The sequence below is a fragment of the Equus quagga genome, chromosome 11 (assembly GCF_021613505.1).
Source record: "Equus quagga isolate Etosha38 chromosome 11, UCLA_HA_Equagga_1.0, whole genome shotgun sequence".
Taxonomy (NCBI): Eukaryota; Metazoa; Chordata; class Mammalia; order Perissodactyla; family Equidae; genus Equus; species Equus quagga.
This window is the reverse complement of record NC_060277.1, coordinates 6,625,390-6,648,463: the sequence shown is the minus strand read 5'-3', so window position 1 is coordinate 6,648,463 and position 23,074 is coordinate 6,625,390. Positions and strand designations below refer to the sequence as shown.

Genomic DNA, 23,074 nt, shown 5'->3' with positions numbered 1-23,074 from the left:
GTGGACTAACGGAAGTGAGGGTGAAGCACAGGCGCATATGAGAAACTTGATGCGTGACCTGCAGACTAGAGGTGGAAAGGACGGGCTCTTCAAGAGACAGTGCTGGAACGCGGGCTACCTCTTCGGAAACAAATGGATCACTGTTTCTCATCACACAGAAAACAGTTTCTGATGGATTAAGGATTGATGTATGAAAGACAACATTAAAATTTATGGATCAAAAATAACACCTTAGGGTACGGAAAGAGCATGAGTCATAAAGGAAAGCATGATAATTCAACTATATTAGCTACATGAATAACTACATTCAAGACATTAACTATATTGAACTATATTAATAACAAAAGCCTAACCACAAACCTGAAGATATCTGCAACACATGAAATTGACAAAGGATCATCATCTGAATCTATCAAGAATCAGTAACAACGAGAAAGAAAGAAGTTACAGGTGATTTCATATCTATGAGATTGGCAAATCAAAGTCAGAGGGCGGCTGTGCAGCGGTAGGAGCCCTTCCTCTCTGTGATGGGAAAGCTCCCAGCCTGACCACAGGGCAGAAGACGTGGTTCTGTGACCAGCCAGGCCGGTGGGGTATCTGTGTATCCAATTAATGTACAGATCATTTAAAAAACAAAAAAGCAATCTTAGTATATGTGCTGTGATAAAGTCTGCTTTTTAAAACCCTAACACACACATAATTATGAACATTTAAGAATTCCTTAGCACAATTTTTAACTCCTATATTTAGCCATCACATGGAAGCAGTATAATGTATAAGCAATCCCTACTGTTGGCCATTTAGATTGTTCCAGATTTTTTGCCAGTATATATAAAAATGCGATAAATAAACCTGTAGTAGATAAATCTTTGTATACATCTCTGATTATTTAAGATAAATCCTTAACAGTGGCTTAAATGAGAGGTTTAATGTGGGTTTTTGCCAAATTGCTCTCCAAGTTTACTGGTTTTTCAGCAGCATGAGAGTACATTTTTCCTCCCACAACCTCCCTAACACTGGCTAAAAACATAAACTTTGCCGGCTTTCTAAGTGAAAACTTGTACACTGAATTTTTACTTGGTATTGATTTAAGCAACAGTGAGGCTGAGCATTTTTCGTTTATTGTCCACTTTGTTTCTAAGTGGTTCACTTGCATAATCCTCAGCCCATTTTTCTACTTAAGTGTTTAAACTTTTTGACGCCACATACAAGTTCTTAACATATTCACGATACTAATCCTTTTTCTGCCAGGCATATTAAAACTTTGTCATTTAGCTTTTACTTTTTTTTTTCCCTTATTTTTTTAAATTTCTTTCCTTTTTCTCCCCAAAGCCCCCCAGTACATAGTTGTATATTCCGAGTTGTGGGTCCTTCTAGCTGTGGCATGTGGGATGCTGCCTCAGCATGGCCTGATGAGCGGTGCCGTGCCATGTCCACGCCCAGGATTCGAACCGATGAAACCCTGGGCCGCCGCAGCAGAGTGTGCAAACTTAACCACTCTACCACGGGGCTGGCCCTTAGCCCTTTACTTTTGTTTTTGTTGATTTGATTAAAATTTTAAATTTTTATGTAGTCAAAGCAATCTTTTCCTTTATGGTTCTCTCTTTGATATATAATTCTCAATGTCCGTATATAAAGGATTTAACTCATCTCCCCTTTGTGTCCCCTATAATAAATCTCTCTCATCTACATAAAGGCAGTAGCACCTTCCTCAAAGAGTCCCTGCAAACACTAACAGGATAGCTTATACTAAGGTGCTTTGTAAACAGTAAAGCAACATAAAAAGGTCAATTCTTAGCAGCCCTCAACACATGGCAGCTGTTAATACTGCATGCCCGTCGGCTGACAGAGTTTACAACCATATGCAGGTAAGCTGAGCATACATATTTTGGGAGGATAAAATCTGAAAAAGCAGATGGACTACAGCAGCTGCAGACACGGTGACGCAGAAGAGCATTTCACATTCCTGGGCAGGTTCAGGATGCAGATCAGTCATGAGAAAGGCCCTGGACGACGCAGGCTCTCTTACCTCACTTATTCTTCCCCTTCTTCCAACTCAGTTTCTTTGTGCACCACCACTCGTGTGACCGACATGTCGGGATGCTGCTCTCTGGCTTCCCTGATGGCCTGGGCCAGCGCCTGCCAGGGTGAGGAGAGAGCACCGTGAGTGGAGAACCAGGCAGGCTCCTCCTCGGGATGCAAAACACATACACTGATCAACGGGGGTTCCCCCTCAAGCCAAGACGGTTTTATTGCTTTATTTGAGGAAGCAGGAAGATGTGAAATGGGCTCATTGTTCATTTTAGAGAACGCTTCTCATTTCCCCAAATTTCCCATTTCTCCAGTCCCTCTTCAAATAACGATACATGCAGAAGAAACAGGCTGGCTCTGAATCCCAGCCCTGCACTCACTTGGAGAAAACAGATCTTCTCTGACCCTGCTAGTCTCCCCCGTAAGCTGAGACTAAGGCTAAGGCTGTGAAGACCACTTTGAGGTTCACCGTCCAGATGGCAGGAACGATGTAAAGCCTCAGGCACAGTCCTCGACCTAACACTCAAAGGACACTTGCTCAAACCCCAGGGCACAGGTCCAGGCCTTGATGGTCCTTGCCCTCTTAGGCTCTAAGTAACTGTTTGAGGTAAAATGTTTGTTGAACTAAAACATTGCAGGAAAAATATCTATAAACTTCTAGGGCACAGAACAATCAGAACTGTTGGCAGCAACAACGTTGACACGCGATCAGTAAAGCTGAAGACCAGAGATAGACCGCTCTTTAGCCTGTAAAGTACACAGCTCTGTTCTACAGCTGAAAACACGGAAGGCGCCAAGGGTAATGGGTCTTTCTCAAGGCCATCCTGCCGCTGGGCTGCAGGGCAGGAGTAGGACACGGGACCCTCCTCTGGCTCGTGGGCCCTTCCCAGGACCAGGCTGTGAGAAAGCAGACAAAACTCTGTGTTTTATCAGAAAGCAAACTGTGTACGAGTGTTGTGGCAGAGTGGGAAGATCCTATTTCTTAGAGGGGAAAGATGTTTAAACAGGTCTTGGGGAGAAAGTAAAATAAAACTCCATAGAACACACTCAAAATCTAGGAGAGAATTCTAAAACAAAAAAGAAACTCTTCTAGGATAGACAGCACCATGCCTCATAAGGAAACTGAGCATTTGAAAGCAGCAGCACGATTCTTCCTGCCGCTCTGTCACTGCCCTAAGGGGACAACTGCATTTCTTGTTTGCACTATAGTTTCTATCAGCTGGAAGGATATGAAGCAAAACCCTGAGCCTCATTCCACAAAAAAAAGGTAAAGCAACAAAAAAATTGTTTTTACACTAAAAATTTTTTACAGAGAAGCTTGGAAGACACTTGAGGGTGTGTAAATTTCCACTGAGGAGCAAACTCTGGTGACCCACCTGTGTCAGGACAAGAGAGAAGGCAGACAGGGGACCCTCTGATGTGAGGGCAGCACAGCCTGTGTGTGTGGGGGGGAGGGGGACAGGAAGGCTGGAGAAGCGGGGACCTCATCTCCCCATCTCCGTGAATTGACCACAATGCGGACACGGAAGGGCAACGAAGGGCAGCGGAATGGCCCTAAACTGGCGCGGGTGCTCAGAAGGAAAGGGGAAGCTGGAACGGTCAAAACTACTCCCTCCACGTTGCATTGTGGAATCCAGTGCGGGAAAGGACAGCTCTGGTGGGGGCCAAATGTAGCTACAGACAACCCATCAGACACTTTGAATGTCTGCTCATTACAAAGACCTGCCTGCATTAAACCACGGCAATTACGAAAGAGGAAACAAATTTTGCCCAAGGGAAGGCAGCACGTCTGAAACATGCTTTAATTAGCAGAAAAGTAGGGAAAAATCAAAAACTGCTATAATCATCTTAAAACACATACGAAATCCGTTTGCTATTAGTTCCTTTCATTCCATATTATCAGTACATGAAATTAAAGGCTGCAAAATATTAATTTATTATGGCAGCAATAAAGATGGTGAGAAAACTACCACGTCCCACTGCCAGACTGAGAAGTTACTTCATTAGAAAGAAGCACAGTGTGAGGAGCAGCCGCAGGGCCGCCTGCACCCCTGGTACGGAGCCGAGACTGCCGTGATTTCACAGGGTGCCGGGCCTGCCAGGCGAGTTCCCATAGGAGCAGGCCTCGCCACTTTGCCAACACAAGAGAGATTCCTTTTTTTCTCTTTTGCTTCTTTGAAGGGTTTCCTTTCACTAATAAAATTCCTTTAATGCAGGCAAGGAACTGAAAGAGGTGCCAATGATGGTAAAGTCACCACGTGATCAATGTCAGTTTTTAATTTTAAAAGGCCCCAACATCTCATTGCAGGCTTTAGGGAGAAAGTGAATTAACTCATCATGAGCTTCTGGTGATAAGCATGGCAGAAGCCACAATTAAATTTACTCAAAAAAGTTTACGCCATCTTATAACTAAACATGCAAGAGTTAGACATCTATCCTCTCCACTGGATAGCTGACCTCGGTTTTCAAATGGGCCAAAGCACGACATCCTACAGACACCCTACGGACAAGGCGTGTGTCCTCGCAGTGACAGTTAAAGCTGGGGAGTCATCATGATTGTTTCCTAATGTCAGAGTTAGGAACACGTGTTATTTTAGTACCTGCATTTCAGCCCATGTTGATTTGTTTTGTTTTGTTTTGGGGGTTTTTTTGCAGGGAAAGATTGGCCCTGAGCTAACATCCGTGGCCAACCTTCCTCTTCTTATTTTCTCCTCACAGCCCCAGTGCAAGGCCCTATATTCTAGTTGTCAGTCATTCGAGTTCTTCTATGTGGGCCGCCACCAGTGCAGCAACCGAGAGACAGGTGGTGTGCTTCCCCGACTGGGAGATTCAGCCTGTGTTTATAATATTGGCCATTCAGAAGCAGTATTATCTAGATTTGAGTCTGCAGATAAAACAGGCCAAAAGACAAAAGAATGCACATAAAATAAAACCTGAGAGTAATCCCTCAAGTGGCAAAGCACATTGGAAAGCCTGAAAGGGCAAAGGTTCCCTGGAGGCAGAGGGAAGAGGAAACCAAGGCTGGGAGGAGGCCCTGAGCGTCACCTTCCATCACAAAAGGAAGGTGGGCTCCTGCCCAGCACACTATGGGAATTCAAGAAATGACCGCTGAGCAGGAGTCCTGAGGGAAAAAATCAGGACATAAGAATAGGGTTTGCTCCAACTTAAGGTCAGAGGAACTCAAAACTGCCCCAAGTGCAGAGAGGCAGAGTAAATCTTCTACACGGGGAAACTGGAGGGTGGGTATGCACACAGGGAACTCATGTCCCAGTGGTGAGCAGGCACAGGGACTCACCTTCTGGGAATCTCTACTAAGTCAAAAATCTCTAATAACGCTCAAGCAATTAAAAAGATCCATTATGAAATATGTAAGCAAAATTACATTTACAGAGGTTCAAAAAAGCAATAATTTTTTTTCTTTTTAAAGATTTTTTTTTTTAATTTTTCCTTTTTCTCCCCAAAGCCCACAAGTACATAGTTGAATACCCTAGTTGCAGGTCCTTCTAGTTGTGGCATGTGGGATGCCACCTCAGCATGGCCTGATGAGTGGTGCCATGTCCGCGCCCAGGATCCGAACCCACGACACCCTGGGCCTCCGAAGCAGTGAGTGAACTTAAGCACTCGGCCACGGGGCCAGCCCCCAGAATAATTTTCTTTTTAGGCATAGAAGAAAATCTATTTCTCTTTGGTCACATATCGTAGGCCCTTCTTAAATGAGAAGTTTTGTTCTCTAAAATTCTCTTTTCTGAGTTGGATATTGTGTTCAAAGCTAGGTAACCATCATATGTTCCTACTCCTCAGCTGAGATAGTCCACTGAACGTTCTTTTTCCCTTTCTTCAAGCTGTTGTAAAGGAAAACAGCTTGGTCTCCTTTAAAGCCAAATTAAAATTACTCAGAAAACAACAAAACAAAACCTTCTCATCACCGCTTGGGACTGCAGTCTAAAATTAAATGCTGCTCTAGAAATCTCCAGCAGGGCCCCTTCCTCCCCTGCTTTTAAAGCCATGCATTCTGCTCAACTGAACATTAAAATGGAAGTATGATTCTTCTCAACATTTTTTCTGAACGCATGTAAATTTTCACTTTGTAAGAGACCTTAGAGTACCTTCCGCCGTCCCTCAATAATAGTAATAATTAGGGAAAACTATCTAGTGGTAAATAGCCTAACTTTTCTAACGCTATTTAAAAAATACTTCAAAAGTTCCTAAAAGTAAGCATACGTCAAACTTTTTCTTATTTTTTCGTAAGCCAGTGTTATTAAACTGCCATTCATTTTTTAATATTTGATGACTTGCCTTTATACCAGGCCCACATGAATACCTAATGGTTGCCAGAATCCTCTAGATTATTTGGACCCTAAAGTGCAAGTAAAGCCAGCGGGAAATAAACAGCAACGCATTTTATGCTGACTCACTGTTAGGAAGGCTGAAGGGACAGGCTGAGTGTGGGCTGTGGAGTGCCTTTATGGCATGCCTAGAAGGCGGATTCATCCAGGAGGTGACGGGAAAAGGGGTTTGACACAGGGATGTGACATGACGACAGTTGCGAAATTTAGAAAATAAACACGGTCACTTTCAGAAGCAGAACCTCAGGTCTTTACCTGGTCATGATCAATATCTGCATCTCCCGTGATCACAATGCGTTTCTCAATTCTTGTTTCAGATATTCCACCTTTTACAGTCTAAAGGTCATAAACAAAAAGGAGGAAGAGAAAGACAGCACGATTAGAGCATGTTTACACGTAACGAGAGAGAACAGATGGAGCACACCTAGACCGTCTGATCACTGTGAGGCAATGTGTACTGAGCGGGGATGACCGTGTTCTAGAAACTTTCTTTTAAAGCCGACAGAGACTCCTAGTGTTCAGGCTGTGGCATCCATAAGTATTTCTCAACTGAAGGCAACCTTAAAACTAATTTATCAAGATTAGGGCGAGATTAAGATGGGACACATGCCATTTACTACAAATAGTTCCACTGGGACACCCCGTTACAATTCTCTGAGTTTCTTGACTCCCAATGGGCCAATTTTTGGAAAGAAGAAATAATTGTTTGGTTTATGTAGAGTTAGAAGGAATTCCAACAATTCAGATATCTGTTTTAGGTTTAGGAAACTGCGTGGTATTATAATTTTGACTGCTTGATTCTTGTCATACAAATCCACTGATGATTCTGTTTATCAGTTTAGCGCAATAATGAAAAAAGAGGACTTGGATTTGGTTTAAGATATGGGTAAGATGCGTGAGGGTGACATAAAGGTGTTCATCCATTGTGTGATTTGATTGCGGCTTCTGCATGTGGTTGTGCCTGCAGACGTGCAGCAAGGCTGAACACAGGCTGCATGAGAGGACCGGGGGCAGGAGGGCCTGGGTGAAGTGCGCAGAGTTTCTGGCTTGGAGCAGGTGATAGAGCCTGGAGCCTGATAGAGGCTGAAGAGATCATAAGGCTGGGACATTTTAAACCATGAGCAAATACCACCCAGTCCTGAGAAAGCACACTTCCAGGCCCTACAAGTCTGATAAATTACACACTAAGTCACAAGTGATGGCTCTTTGCTGCAAGAAACAAGGCTTACCACTAGCCTTAATAACTGGCTATGCTTTAAAATGAGCACCAATACCACCTTGCACTTGTGTGACATTTTTAATTTACAAAGATTTTTGCTGAAATATGGGGTGAGGAGGGCACAGGGACACGTTTAAGACCTTCAAGCACTAACTAAATGCGAGAGGTAGAAGCAAAGGAAATACTGGCAATAAGGCCAGAAGGAGAACTTTGAGGACGGCAGCTGGCATCAGAGTCACCTGGAGGGCTTCCGAAACACTGCCGGGGTTTCAGCGCATCTGGAGTGGGGCCTCGGTATCCCCAGGTCCTAACAAGCCCCCAGGTGACGCTGCTGCTGCTCAGCCAGGGACTACACTTTGAGAACCACTGGTCATCTGGTGTTAAACATCTAGGGAATGATGTGGAAGAATGCCCCAAATCAATGTACCAGTATCTTAAATCGACGAGGGAAAATTCACATGATTTGAACAACCTGTTGAAAGTTTGAATGATGGTCCTCATCCACTTGCTTCAGCCAGGAGGGCTTGTCTGTACTTCCCAAACCCGTGCTCCCACCCTTAGGACACGCTCTGCTCCTGTAGCTGTCCTAGGTATAGCTATTCATAATGTATTTTTACCCCCTTGTACTTTACAAAACTGCAATTTGGCTTAAATACATTTGTCAATGGAGCCCAATTTCTTGGATGCTTTAAGTCCAGGCATTTTTATTCCACTGGCACTGTCTGCATATTACTTTGAAGTGTGTATAGGAACAAAGGAACAATTCAGAAAAGGGCCTGTTTGCAATGTACCATCCTCTCCCTAGGATTCCCTTGGATAGCTTTACCTTGGTGATGTGTGTGGTTGTCGTTGTCGACACGGACTCAGATGTGATGGTTTGTGCAGTCAGTAACGTGCCTGAGTCACCACCAGCCCCGCCATCAATCTTTGGATAGTTGGGGGAAAAATACAAAGTAATGCTTAACTTCCATTATGTAGTCAGAGAAGACCCCTCCCCATCGAATATGCATCTTTTAAAATCTTTGCAATTGGCAAGAGCTGCTTTCTTGCCTGTCCTTTACATGTCTATAGTGGTCATTTACTGACCAGGAGATCGGCTGGCATTTAAACAGAGCACAGCAACGGCTAAATGCACGTAGAGAAGCAAACCCCGCGGGAAGAGAGAGAAAAGGACGAATGGAAGTAGAAGGTGTGACTGAAAGTTACAAGGGAGTCTTGAGCGAATCTGACAGACGGCAGTTTGCAGACGCTGGAAAAAGAAACTAGAGAACCAGACGCAGAAGATTCCACAGTGACCAGAGTGCTGAGTTTGTTTTTTAAGCACAGGTGGGTAAAAATAAATAAACGTTTTCTCAGATTACTAAGTAACAGTATATGACTAGGGCACATCAAATTTGGGTGATTTGGTTATTTGCTTATCTCTAGTTGATTTTTAAAAACGACATTGTCCCTGTAATAGTTTGTGTGTCGTGAGCGTGTACGTGGGTACATATACTTCAATACGTAAGCATGCACGTGCTCTCTCTCATATCAATATAGATGAGATTTGTACATATCATTTATACCATATATCAATCCAATGCTTATATCTAAATAGGTTTTAACTTATTTGCTTTGATACTAGAAAAGGTAGAAAGTTCTAGATCGGACCAGGGGAAACAATGAAACAAATTTGCCTCCTGTTTCCTGACACTGACACAAAGAAATAATGGGAAGGTCAAGAGCCTTTCTTACTGTCAGTTAGGAGGACATCTCCCTCGATTTTGGGTCACGCACCTGTATTTCTTTATGAGGGCACTTACCACAGTACAGACACATAAGTGCACGCTCTTCCACCAGCCCCGTTCACAGGAAACCTGCTGATGCTTACGTGGGATCTATGCACACACATGGCGGCATATCTACAATCATTCTGAGGAATGTTTCACACGCACACACATTAAGTCTTTTAAAAAATATTTCAAGAGGGCAAAAATCTGCGATCCTCCACCACAGTACAATCCTACTACAGAACACTAAATTTCTCAGTCGAGAAAATAGAACAAATTTCTAAATAGTTCCATTTTGAAATTAATATTTTCCATTTTTCTGTTACCCTTAAGGTTAGACATCTTTATGCTTATTTCAAATCTTTCAAGAATCAATGTCTGAACACCTAAAATCTGGTCATTATTTAGACACACAGGTTCACATTTACATAAGAACGATGACATACGTCTCCAGAAAATAATCGCACGTGAAGGAGAAGCACAGATATGTGTGTGTGCGCACGTGTGTGTAGTTGCAAGCAAAAGCGAGCTGACTGGATCTCTCTTCGTGGACCAAGAGGGCAAAAAAAAGCCTAAATTCCACCAATCCACAAATTACCACAGATCTAATAACCTTTGTCAGATGATCTGTTTCCCAAGTGAACATAAACATTCCTGAATACACCAAGTCAGAAATGGCTTATAATGATCTGAACAAGATTCGTGGGCCAGTCCGTGGCCAAGCCGTTAAGTTTGCGCGCTCTGCTTTGGTGGCCCAGGGTTTCACTGGCTCAGATCCTGGGTGCAGACCTAGCGCCGTTCATCAAGCCATGCTGTGGCGGTGTCCCACATAGCACAACCAGAAGGACCTACACCTAGGATATACAACTATGTACTAGGGGACTTTGAGGAAAAGAAGGAAAAAAGAAAAGATTGGTGCTGTGTGTCCTAAATAATCCTGGGTATGTCTCCCCCCTACAATTACTGGGTCACTAACGTGACTGCACTCTCTGTCTCAATCTAAGAAGCAACACGGCAAGTTATGTTGTTGAAGCACAGTTATAAGGTGGAGATACAGGAAGCTACTCGAAGTCAGAAACACGCCAACAACTAGGAGAAGACGGAACGAAAACAGAAACAGACTAAGTAAAGCAAGAACTCAAACAGTCCGAGTCCAGAGCTTCTGTACCTGCGGAGACTCATATGTGATGGTTTTGGTCTCAGTTTGGACAATAGGGACTTCCTTGGTGGAGATTTCTGTCCTTTGGGAGGCGTCAGAAATTGTTACCATCTCTGTTTTTACCACTGGTGGCTGAGGTGGAAAGGAAGGGAAAAATAAATTCTAGAGGTAATGACGTACCAGTGCTTAATGGAGCCTTCAAAAATCATCATAAGAAATATATTCAAACACACACACATGCACAAAAGAAAAGAGTAAAAGTAAATAATCTAAAATAAAAGACATAAAAGAGAAACACTTTCCTTCAAACATCATATATATATGTGTGTGTGTGTATATATGAAGAACAAGCTAACAGAATGGCTCTCTAAATTATGGTACACTTCAAATTACGACAGTCCCAAATTACTTACATGGCAAGCCTGGTGTACTGTGATATACAAACTTTAGCTTTGGGCAAGTAATGATATAACTGAAAACAAAACAGAATGAACTCTGGACGTTACTGCAGTTTACAGACTCCAGGGCTGTGTGAAGGCGCACTGCCTTTTATTGGCACACCAGCTGGTTCAGCTAAGATGTGCTCTTTTCTCCTTGAAGGCTCTTCTGCCCTCTTGACAAGGAGATTCCATTTTCAGAAAGAACATCTTCAAGTATGATTGTTCTCAATTATCCTTGTCTAAAACTTGCAGTGTTTCTTCTGTATTACAGAAGTTAAAATGATACATCTAGAATGACTCCATCATCATTAGATTGCTTTGAACAATTTAAAACATTAAAGAAACGATTCACAGCCTGTTAACATTGTAGTCTGCTGGGCATGTGTGTTTAACAGAACACCAGCCTGTAACACTACCAAAATACTACAGTACTTTCTTTGAAGGAAAATTCCCAAGTGTAATTATTTAAAGAGAAACAATCATATATTAAACGCAGAAAATAATAGTTCAAAGTGTTCAAAGACTCTCAAAATGTCTTCTCTGAAGTGAAACAAAGTTTAAAAGTAACAATAAAACTCCGTTTAATTATTTCAAGACAAAGTCATTTCAAGATTTTCTACCCCATCAAAAAGAGTAAATATGGATAATCCCTACAATGTGGGCACTTAATTTTAGAATCAAGAAAGATTCTCATGGAAATAAACCCTCCCTCAGCATAACTTTAACTCCCAATTCAGAGACACTGCACCCGGTGGCCAAAACTTAATCTAAGAGGAGCACGGAAAGTCCCTTCCTGAAGAGAAAAAGGGAAAGACTCATATCTAACACAGATAACCCAAAAACATAAAATCAACTTGCAAATAATCCAGAATTGACAACAGGACAGAATGAGAAGAGAAGGGGTCCTCCTATTCAACAGTCTAGCCTCCGGCTGCCTAGGAGAGAAAAGTCTTAACAAACCATAGCATCCCTGAGGTCTGAGAACCAAAATCACAGTGGTAGTCTAGAAACACTGTTTTTATCACTGCCTGATGCTGGATTCAGAGCCTGCTACCATTTCTAAAAATCTTAAATTGAACAGAGAATGAGCCAAAAAGTCAAACCCAGTCACGACAACAGCAGCACACACTCACGCTGATCATTTTCAATAAAACATATGCAATTTTCTAATTAAACCAACGAAAAAGGCATTTAGTACGAGGAAGCAGCGCAACTAAAGACAAACAGTTGAAAACATCTGAAACATGCAAAGAAAAATTTGAATGTGAAACGAGAAGGAAAAACCCGATGCGGTTGTGGCAGGAAAGTTTACTCTATCAGGTGACCCAACTGCATAAACCGGATCCAGATCCATAAACCGAGCCGGCAGAACGTCTACACAGCAGTGTTCCCCCTTCCTCCCATGAGAGAGAAAAATCAGCATCTTGCAAAAAAGCTGGAGGAGAGTCGGGAGGACAGAAGGAGAAAGGCAGGTGTTCTCCACCCGAGAAAGAGCTCTAGCGTGCAGCTCCCGCTTGGGACTCTCATTTACCTCGGAACAACAAATAATTTGTGGCAAAACATCAATGTCAACATGAGACACCTCTCCGTTAACTGCATGACGCTGGTCCTCTGCTTCTTCGCTCACGGCTTGCTCAATGGCACCTTCGTTTAGGCTCTTCTCTGCAGGGATCTTGGGGGCAACTACATGCTCCTGGGTCACTGTTTCTACCGAGCTTAGACCGGCCCCCGCCGGGCCTGCACTGGCCGCCGGCACCGGGGCCTCCCTCTCTACTACCTTGGCGGCTCGGCCGGGTTCTTCCTCCACCTCTTCTTCATCCTCCTCCTGCTCCTCCCTGATGGTGCCCTCGGTCACACGGTGGTGGGGCCGGTACTCTCCCACATCCTCCTCCTCGCTCTCACTGCTGCTGCTGCTCTCAGAAGACAGGGAGGTGGAGTCTTTCTGCGTCAGAGGCTCCACCTTACGCCTCTCCCCAGGACCACTCCCAGGTGAGCTCTCTTTACCGTTCACTTCTTCTGGGATTACTCTTTCGTCTTTGTCTTTCCCAACCTCTGCCTGCTGCTTCTCCTCCACTACATTCAGAGTCTCATGTGAACTCTGCACAGAAAAAGATGGATGAGGGAAAATAAAAATATATGAATAAATAAAAACGACGGAAAGCAGAATGAACTGATGGTAGGTTCATGTCATGGAGAAAAACAAAGATGATTATGATGGCTGACTGGAAGGGAAGCGGGGAGAACGTGAGGGGATCAGAAATGTCGGGCAATGGTGTGAACATGGAAAAGGGGAGAACCTTAACAGCATCACTGGCTCCAGTGCAAGGCCCTTCGGACTCGGGAGCACGTTTCTGCGAAACAAAAAGCAACCGAGGACACAAAATCAATAAAGTTTTACCTCAACACCCACCGAAACAAACATCTGACACTGGAAAGACAGAACAGCAAGAATCAACATCTACAATAACCTTTGCTCAAGGGCACATGAAGGACAGTCCAGACGAATGCAAAAAGCTTACAAAAGGAAACAAAAACACAAAAACAGCCAGCGCCCTCCCAAAGAAATGAAACACTTTATTAGAGTGCCACCTATAAGCTCTACTGTTAGAGTTGAAGAGGTAGGGGAAAAATGGGATTATACCAGAGCTCACTTAGTATTTTCAAGTTTAAATTGCAAAACTTTTAAAACCTATTCAATGAACAGGTTTGATTGTAATCAGACTCCAAAGCTTGGCCTGAAACCGACTCCTAAATGAACAGAGCATTAATGAAATTTCATTTTTTGCTGGCTCATTTAAAAAACAGCTTTAATTGGCAAAATTATAGTTGGTCTCAGATAGCTATTAACATAAAAAATGTCGTTTCAGAAATGGTTATTACCATCCCAAACTGTGTTAGAGATTAGCAAAAGGGATACTGTCACATGACGGGGATATCAGTGATGGCTCTGGTGTTTTCTCTTAGAATTCGCTCCTCCAGTAGCATCTTTGGAAACTGAGAGGAACCCAGTTTGTCGTGTGAGATGCTGATCCCTGGCCCCTGCAGACAGCTGGTCCTGGGAGTAAACTGACTAGTTGAGCAGTTGAGTACCTCACCGTCCAATAAACACCTGTCAACCGGATGCATCGTTCATATAAATGACTATGCTTTGGCATTGACAGCCGGGGTAGAAACATCCTTACAAAGCGGTTTGGTTTTAAAGCTTAACAGTTTTCCTTAAACTTATTAAAAAGGCTACTTTACAATGACACAAGCGAAGCCTGGCCAACTTTTTGACATTCAGGTGGCATCAGAGCCTGTGATCTAACTTCAAAACAACCCAGCTCGAGAGAGTAGCCGCCTGATGCAAGACGGGCCCTCCATGCTGAATGGAGCTGGCATGGGGCCTCTGAACTCCCCGGCAAAAGAAGACACAAACTGGGTTGGAGCTGTTTCCTATGACAGAGAGCAGGATTGCTTGTTTATCTGCCCCAGCGACGAGGACAGTCATGAGCAAAGGGTCCTAGAGGGCATGCTTCTTGGTGGTGCCTATCAACGCAGACTCACACCCTCTCTGATCTGTGCTGTTATTCTCAGATGCACAGTAGGGGCACATGTTCATTGCTCAAAATTAATACCATGTAAATCATGTTATTCACAGAACAAGAAAGCCACCTTTCCGGTTTTATTGAAAACCCAGATGTTTCAGATACTTAAACTGGAAAACGGAATCTATTTTGATAAATAAGTAACATTTAACGGAACTTTTATAAACTTGTTTATAAATAAAGATATCCAGTGATCAGAACACTTCTAAAGCAGACATTTCGTTATTATGGCAGGTCAGTGAATTATTCTTATTACTTAACCTCAAATGGCCACATGGGTTCTGCCCAAGTTCAGGAAATCTCTCAGGGTCATTCCAAAAAATGAAAATAATTATTTCATTGAGTATGGCAGGCACTTCAAATTTTTCCACATAAGCAGAACTTTTAAAATAACAAGCTATCAGAAGATGCCTGAAAGACCTCTAGACTTTGAAAATTTTTTTGCAAAACATACTTCTTCATACTTCAACATACTCCAACCAAGCTTCTCGTTGGTTGAGGGCTTCCCTGCACATAACAGTTCAGAATCTGGGCCTCAGTGGTTTAAATGACTCTCTGAATTTGGGCAGGTTTTTTGAAAGGGGACCCAAAGAATCAGGAGAAACATCCAATCTGTACGTTTTTCTCATATCCAAGTTCAGTCATTATTTCTTGAATGTTTCTCCCGGTAAGTTAATTTCACCAATGAAAGCACTGGAGAGAAGGGTTCTTAAATATTCAAAAAATAAGAATCACTCTCGTATGTGGCTTTTAAAAACAGGGGAAACAAAGTAAAATGCACCTCAGGCGACTGTGAGGAGGGCGAGGAAGCAAGCCTTTCAGAAGGGGCACTAGAGTTCACAACAGCGCCCTCTGCTGTCCGAGTGGTGGCTGGGGTGAAGGTGGCTCTCACGCCATCAGAAAAGCCCTTTTCACTAAACAAAATTGATGTTATCTCCTCTTCTAGGCTCTGGAGAGGTCAGAAAAGGAAGAGCAAAGAATTAGCAATAAGGCAGAACAGACAGCAGTGACCTATTGAGAAAAAGGAAGGGTTACACGAGAAAGAATCTCAGAACAGCATAAGTTTGAAAGGAAGGCGAGGGTTCTGGAGGATTCTGTGGCAGGCGTGTGTGACGGTTGGCCTGAATGCCAGCTTTCCGCCCTGCTGGAGAATCCTGGACAGCTCTAACCTACGGACTCAAACTGCTTGATTATCACTGAAGCTTTGTCATAAACTGAGCACGACCGACCGCCTACCTATCAAACACCCTCGTGCATTCCTGAGGGCGCTCCTCGCATGAGCCTCCTGCACTTGCACTTTCAGTGGCCTCCACACTCGTGATACTAATGCCCGTGTTAGAGCTCAGGGCACTCAACCCTCCTGCCTCCAGCGCCCTTCCTTCCCCAGGAGCTCTGGGCTTTGCCAAGTGGGTCATCTCTCTGACATCCACTTAACAGTCCACATTTCGTGTAGGGCCTCCCCTAAGTGTTCTCATCCCTTCTCACACCACTTCAGCTGTACAACTAGCACCCTGACAGCAACCTTCAGACGTGCTAAATATGCCACAGAGGGAAGAATAGTACTTTTTTCCCCTCAATATGAAACAGGTAAAGAAAACAATTCTAAATAGGAAGACAAACCCAGAGGGGAAAACTCAGTGAGCAAGCTGAAAACCAGGTGTTCCCGAAAAACTATTAAGGCAAATTTCACCTTCACATCTCTGGGCCTTAAACGAGGTCCCTAACCTGCCCGAGGGCATGACAGGAAAGCTGGGGACTGTCCCAGGGACCTGGATGCCAAGAGTAGAGTCATCAGGAAGCTCCCCTCATGTCAGAAGTGTGCAGGAATACTTCCTAAGAACCCCGACTGCTCAGGGATCTTAAACAGACAAATAATGAGTGAGAGATGACATTTCTGGGATTTTCCCTGGGACAGTACGCTGAGAGCAATGAGCAGGGACAAGGTGGGTGAGGTAGGTAAGCACTTGCAATATTCAGGAGAGAAAAAAAGCTGTGGACTAATCAGCTTAATTACCATCTCCATCATTAGACACACCATCCCTAGCGGTCGGGTGGGTGGAGGAGGTGTCCTTCCTGGTAAGAGATCCCTGGGGAGTTTAAGTAAGTGCCATGCATTGGATTATTCAATAAAATATTTTCAAAAGTACCTTAAAATTGTATTCTATGTAATCTCCATGAGACTCATGAGAGGATATTTCATACAAGTTTAAGAACGTCATAAATATCACAATCCGTAAGAGGATGTAGAAGACAGTTATTTAAGACTAAATGATTTGATTTCCAATTTCTTCTCTACTCTCAAAATCATTCATATTCAAACTGAAGCTGTTTTGAAAGTTCAACATATTTATTTTTAAAGAAACTCTTACTTATTTTTAATTTATAAGACCCTCATATAGAAATTTAGAAAATGTGGTCAAATTATACTCGTGCATAGTTTTTTATCTTACATTTCATTAAAAATCACAATTTAAAGATAATCAAGAAGCCCTGTAGGGGCCGGCCCAGTGGCACAGAGGTTAAGTTTGTACGTTCCGCTTCTCAGCGGTCCGGGGTTCGCCGGTTCGGATCCGGGGTGCGGACATGGCACTGCTTGGCACGCCATGATGTCACAGGCATCCCACATATAAAGTAGAGGAAGATGGGCACGGATGTTAGCTCAGGGCCAGACTTCCTCAGCAAAAATAGGAGCATTGGCAGCAGTTAGCTCAGGGCTAATTTTCCTCAAAAAAAAAAAAGAAACCCTGTAAAATCAGTAGCAAAAAAAAGACAGAAATTTGAAAGATATTCTGTTAAAAGTCAAAACACTCCAGTAGACTTAACTGCTCACGTGCTTTCAACTTAGTGATATGTTAATGGGGGGAGTCGGGGAGAGATACAACGTAAGTGATCAATAAAAAGGTTTGCTGGGTGAATGGATGAATGGCTGATTGCAGTTACAAGAATCCATATGTACGTCAAATAAGTAAATATTTTCCTGCAGGGGCTGGAGAGGAAAAGAACAAGAAAAAAAACAGTAACTTCAAGGGCAGACAAACCATTTTGGACCTTAACAGTGGGTCAATTCCAGGTTTAAATTTCACCTAACATTTTAATGTAACTTCTATAACCATGAACGAATGAACAGGTTTTATTGTATACGGTTTATATTATACAGTCCTAAGCCATGACATCCAGAAAAATGATAATTTTAAACATCCTCACTGAAATTCCAAAGTTTCCTACTGCCAAAAAGTCTAAGTACATCAATTTAAATTGATCAAATGACGCCATTTGTCTTGATTTCAGAGGATAAATTTTCAAAACTACTAGTATTCCAAGCATATGATATTACAGTCATGATTTTACACACTGAGTCTGACTGGCTTTGGATTTCAGGCTAACCTTTCAAGTATATAAACATGCCACTTGGTGTGGCTTTATGACACTATCTTTCTCCTTTGCAGCGTTTTGGAAATATTTCATCTCAACTAGACCTCAAATTCCTTTAGGGGAAGGTTTTGGCTTCCATTAATTGCCTCCTCCCCAACCCCACTGTATGTTCCAATGAATAACACTCTCTACTGATTAACAAAATCAGACTTTGCGGAAGGGAAACACTTTTTCCTTATTTCTGATCTCTGCTCTCATTCATACACACCAGTGGGATCTCTGTCAGACCCATGGGATTATGTCTCTGAGCAGCTTAAAGCTCTCCAATGGCTTCCCATCTCTCTATAATACAATTCCAAACCGTTAATGTGGTCTTTAAGATGCTGACAGCATCTGGGGTCTGACCTCTGATTTTCCTAAGCCCTTGTCATTTGGTGTTTCGGTTCCTTAAACTGGTTCCTGTCTTAGGGCTGCTGCATCTGCTCTTCCTCATACATGGAAAGATCTTCACACGTCTGCCTCCTCAGCATTAAGGTCTCGACTCAACTGCCATCTCTTCCTGATCACAGTGGCAGAGCACCGCCTTCCCAATCACCTCCTAACACAACACTGTATTTCATCTTCTAACGCTTACTTCTTAGTACCCCAAATTGTCTAATTACTAATTTACATGTCTGCCATCTCCTCCACTAGACTCTAGGCACTCCAGTTCCAGCAAGTAAAGGTTGACCAGCTGGCTAAGCGAAATCAGTAGAAACAGAAGAACGAGAAGGTAAAAGCAATGGAGAGCCGGCTTCCTTAGTAATGCCAGGGACTTCATACACGCAGGAGCACAGAGAGAGATCTGATGGGCTGCTAGGGCACACCAAAATCTTCTATCCCATTCAAAATCTCAAAAATGAAAATGCAAAAGCTTTCCAAATGAAATTAGTAAACCAGTAACCTAAATCACACGTAACTTGTTACTTTAACTCCATCACGGTTCGTCTAAGTGTCGCATAAACAGTGCATTTTCACATGAAATCATGGTTTCCTGTCAGCCACAAACATCAAAATTGGGGGCCACTTATCACCTAAATCAGTTGATATGTCCGCATTTCAAATTGTGGATTTTCAAATAAAGTACTTCTGCAGTATGGTGCTTCTCACCTAATGATCCTACGTTTCTATATATGGAGACAACTTTTTAAACACTCAAACAATTATTTCAAAAAAATTTTAGGTTGATACATAAGAAAAAAGGAAAAATCTTCTGGCTGTGGACAGAAATAAAAGAAAAAGGGAACAAGCAAGAATAGATCCAAGGATTCAAGGTGAACACCTTGTCTGCCTCCTGGGCTGTTTCTTCGACTGTCCGTGTTGCCACCATCTGATGCTTCTCCTTCGTGGATAAAATATCCTTGAAAAGATGGTCTCCTTTTCTCTATTGTTTCAAACAATAGACATAATCAACAAATAAGACAAGCACGTCACATCTATAGCAGCACAAACATGAAACGACGGCGTGGGTCAGCAGGACAGACCAGATGAAGCAGGACAGAAAGGGAGGCGAATGTCTGAACGTGTCATCAGACACTGCTTCTACAGAAAACACAACACTCTAGGGTCAGGTGCCGAAATATGGACATGAGTATCTTCAGAAAATCTGAAAACAAGAATTTAAGTGGTATACAGCTTGCCATGGTGTTTTAAATCTTAACATTGTCAAAAGTTGTTTCTTCAGTTCAACATCTATCTTTTGCTCATCTTTTCTAAAAAAGCTATTTCCCTTTCACTGTCACAAACTTAAGAAAATTAAAGAACTAACACTTTGCTTTTTAAGAAAAGGTGACTAAAAATAGCATGAGACTCTCGGAATCAAATGCCTACAACTGGGTAGCATGCAAGCCAGACTAGATGATGAACTGAGGGAGAAGAGAGGGGCATAAGGAAGAGAGAAGGATGAAACTGTACGATCACACCTTTATACACTTTCAAAAACTGCGGACGAAGTAATGTACGCTCACTATCTCCTCAAGCAGGATCAACGAGCCCACGGAAGCTCTTGGGTGACAATAGGAGAGACTTTGGAGTGTCAGAAAAGAACAGACGTAGATGGAACTGAATGGAGAAACAGTCTGAGAATACACTCTAAAGGCAATACTTATATTGGTGGCAGGGAGAAATAAACCATGGAAAGAAAAAGAATGAGTTTGGAAAGATGTTATGGTTGAAAATGTTTTTCAAGCATGAGTCTACATTTCATTACTACAAACTTTCAGTATTTAGTTGCACGATATAACATTTTGCACATTTTCAACAGGGCTCATCAGTCTTCAAAGCTACGTTTAACTCCTTATCTGCACTGTAATTATCTTAAACCATCCTAAATATGGTCTATATTCCTGCATCCTTTTAATCATTAATTAATTACTATGTAAATTCTTTATTTCAGAAGTCAATAAATGAAAAAGTTTATTAAATACAATATAATGTCAATTTCTAAGTCACCCTATATAACAATTCATTGCTACTAACTTACTTGTGCAAAATAGTGAAATTATTCTGAAACTATTTCAAAAGTATTTTGAAACTCAATTCACCTTAGAACTAGATCAACATATATTACCTTGTTAATAAATATTTAGTATTTAAAAATTGTTAGCAATGACATTAAAAAAAACCCTGAAATGGGAACATGTTGTAACTTCCTGAGAATTGACATAATAGATTAGCAACCTGAGTTTTACTGAAGAGCTGGATCAGACATACAGCCAACAAAGAGCTAGTGACATACCCCTTGTGTCTGTAGGGACAGAGGTGTGATACGTCGTTTTTCCCACTCATTGGGGCGCGGCTCAGGTGTGGATTCCATAAAATTGCGCTTGAGTTCACTAATGCTAGCCTGATGTCTCAGAATGTCCTCCTGGGCCTTATCCAGGTCCTAGCAATATGTAACGTAATAAAGGGGGAAATCCAAAAGGAAAAAACCCAGTAGGACAAAAATAAAAAATAAAACCAAAAAATAAGACACAGCAAACGTATGATTCAAAAAACACAGTAAAGCAAGAAAAATGCCAAGTCTCAAAAGCCATGTTATCACCTATGAATACGAGTTCATCAAAATTTGAAAATGAAGCCAATGTGCAATTTTTTTATGATTCACATTTTAAAGGGTTCTAATTTCTTCTGTTGAGAATTTTTTAAGGAATAACTATTTACATTATTAGAAGGAAGCCATGGAACTAATACTCAAAACGGCTAATAACCCATCTTTCTAATAGTTGGATTTGAAATGCAGCCTATGACTTCGTTCCTGCAAATTGACCTTTCTGATTAGGGCTACTTGCTTTCTGTGAACACAGTACATCAAGCAAAAATAGAGAAAGGGGGATGCAGAAGCACTTTTGGCCTGACAGGAAAGCCAATCCAGGATCATCCAAAAAAACAAAGGAAAAAAAAAGGGAAAACAAGGATGGACTTTTTTCAAGAAATTTCAGCGGTGGATTTTAACCCTTAAGGAATAAAAATGCCAGTTTCCAGAGGCTGCGTCTGTTTGGCTTCTCTGTAAAATAAGTGAACCTCATGCTGGTTTCATGTACTCGCCGAGCACAAACGTGGAGCCCAGCCACCCCACACACCAAATGGTCCTTACACAGACAAAGACGCAAGGAAAACTACCAGGTCCATTTTCACTGGAGTAGGCCTTGACAAATGGTATCTGTGGGAATTTTTAAGTTGGGCCTGATAAATAGTAATTCTGGGAATAAAAGGTAATTATTGTTCAGGAAATGGTTTTAACTAAATTTTAAATGTTTTCCTACATTCCAAAAATCATGGGGCCACGTGTGGATCACAGCCTTCATCCCACTCCCAGAGGGACAGGTCATGCATCTGAAAAAATTAGATATTCCATATTCATGCACAAGCATAGTAGCTCATCGAGGAGCTTCTATAGCCATTTGCAAAAACTCACGAAAATCTAAAAATCTTTGCATGGCATGGAAAAACGACTGTGGCTTGAGATCAGGCACATTTCTTGCATTTCTTCAAAGCAATGTTATGTATTACACTTTAGAGCATTTTAGTAAGTTATGCAAAAATACATTTCCAACAGTTATCAAAGCTGCCAAAAGCAACCAAACAGATTAGTCAGATTACTGAGCATTGCAGTTCTCCACTGAATACACTGCCACGTACCACCCTAAAATAAGAAGGAAAAAAAAACTGTTCTCGTGTGACACGGGGAATAGATTTTACATTCCTAATTGGGTGACTAGGCTTTCTTTTTTTTTTTTTATACTTTCTCTCTTTCATTTATTTTTTCTTTTTTATCAAAAAAAATCCCATTAATTAGCTACCCTCAAACGGAATACTTGAAGTAGACCACATTCTAATTGCACGGATTTTAGTGCCATTCCCCTACTTTCAAAAAAAACAAAAAACAAAAAAACAAAACACTGTGGACACAGTCCGACAGTAAACTGACTTAATGCCAGATCAACAAAGATCTGTTCTGGTTAATGTACATTCAGGATGGATCATGTTACTTCAGATTCCAGGTCCTGGAAATAACCCATCAGGAGAGAGTAAGTTACTTGTAGAACGACTTCAAGATTAATGGATAAAAGCTTTATTCATTTGATTGGACACAACTTTTTTTCCCAGTTGTCACTTTGAGAACTTCCAGTAGATAGTCTCCTATCCAAGCCACTTTCAACATACAAAGTTGGACGGGTCTCATGCACGCCCGAGCGGAATCTCCCCCATGCACATCATGCACTTGTGCTTGAAGACAGCTGCCAGCCAGCCTGTGCGTGACCTCCCGTCCATAGCAGCCTGGCAGCCATTAGGACAGTTGTTTTCTTAAATTATACAAACCTCCAACATTAAATTGCTATGTCTGACATAAATATTATCCCCTTCTACTCTCAAGGAATTTTTCTGTGAAATTAAATCACACACAGGGGAAAAGGCAAATAAACAACAGTGTATCAATCAGCAAGCACCAGAAATGACTGAGCTGGACAGTCTAAGACATTAAAATAAAGGAGTAATAAAAATCTTAAGAACCTAAAGCCACAACAAGCAAAACTCAGAAATAAACCCTGAAAGTGCGTCACCCCACACACAATAATGACGGCAGGCAGCAGCCACCAGATGTTTAACTTT

At 42.1% G+C, this 23,074-nt stretch overlaps 1 protein-coding gene across 13 annotated transcripts in view; it reads right to left on the bottom strand.

Annotated features, from left to right (window-relative positions):
• The window catches only part of EPB41L2 (erythrocyte membrane protein band 4.1 like 2), a 203,543-nt gene that overhangs the window by 14,595 nt on the left and 165,874 nt on the right, over positions 1 to 23,074 (bottom strand). For 6 of the 13 annotated variants that reach the window (XM_046677718.1, XM_046677722.1, XM_046677724.1 and 3 more), the window contains 10 exons: positions 22,784 to 22,846; positions 20,700 to 20,846; positions 19,245 to 19,346; positions 15,333 to 15,500; positions 13,262 to 13,315; positions 12,496 to 13,062; positions 10,534 to 10,656; positions 8,423 to 8,521; positions 6,633 to 6,713; positions 2,030 to 2,139 (listed from right to left, as the gene is read on the bottom strand). In XM_046677718.1, coding sequence (XP_046533674.1) covers positions 2,035 to 2,139; positions 6,633 to 6,713; positions 8,423 to 8,521; positions 10,534 to 10,656; positions 12,496 to 13,062; positions 13,262 to 13,315; positions 15,333 to 15,500; positions 19,245 to 19,346; positions 20,700 to 20,846; positions 22,784 to 22,846 — 1,509 coding nt within the window. In that variant the 3' untranslated portion in view covers positions 2,030 to 2,034. The remainder of the gene's footprint in view (positions 1 to 2,029; positions 2,140 to 6,632; positions 6,714 to 8,422; positions 8,522 to 10,533; positions 10,657 to 12,495; positions 13,063 to 13,261; positions 13,316 to 15,332; positions 15,501 to 19,244; positions 19,347 to 20,699; positions 20,847 to 22,783; positions 22,847 to 23,074) is intronic. The other 7 variants (XM_046677728.1, XM_046677726.1, XM_046677729.1 and 4 more) reach the window with 7 other exon arrangements.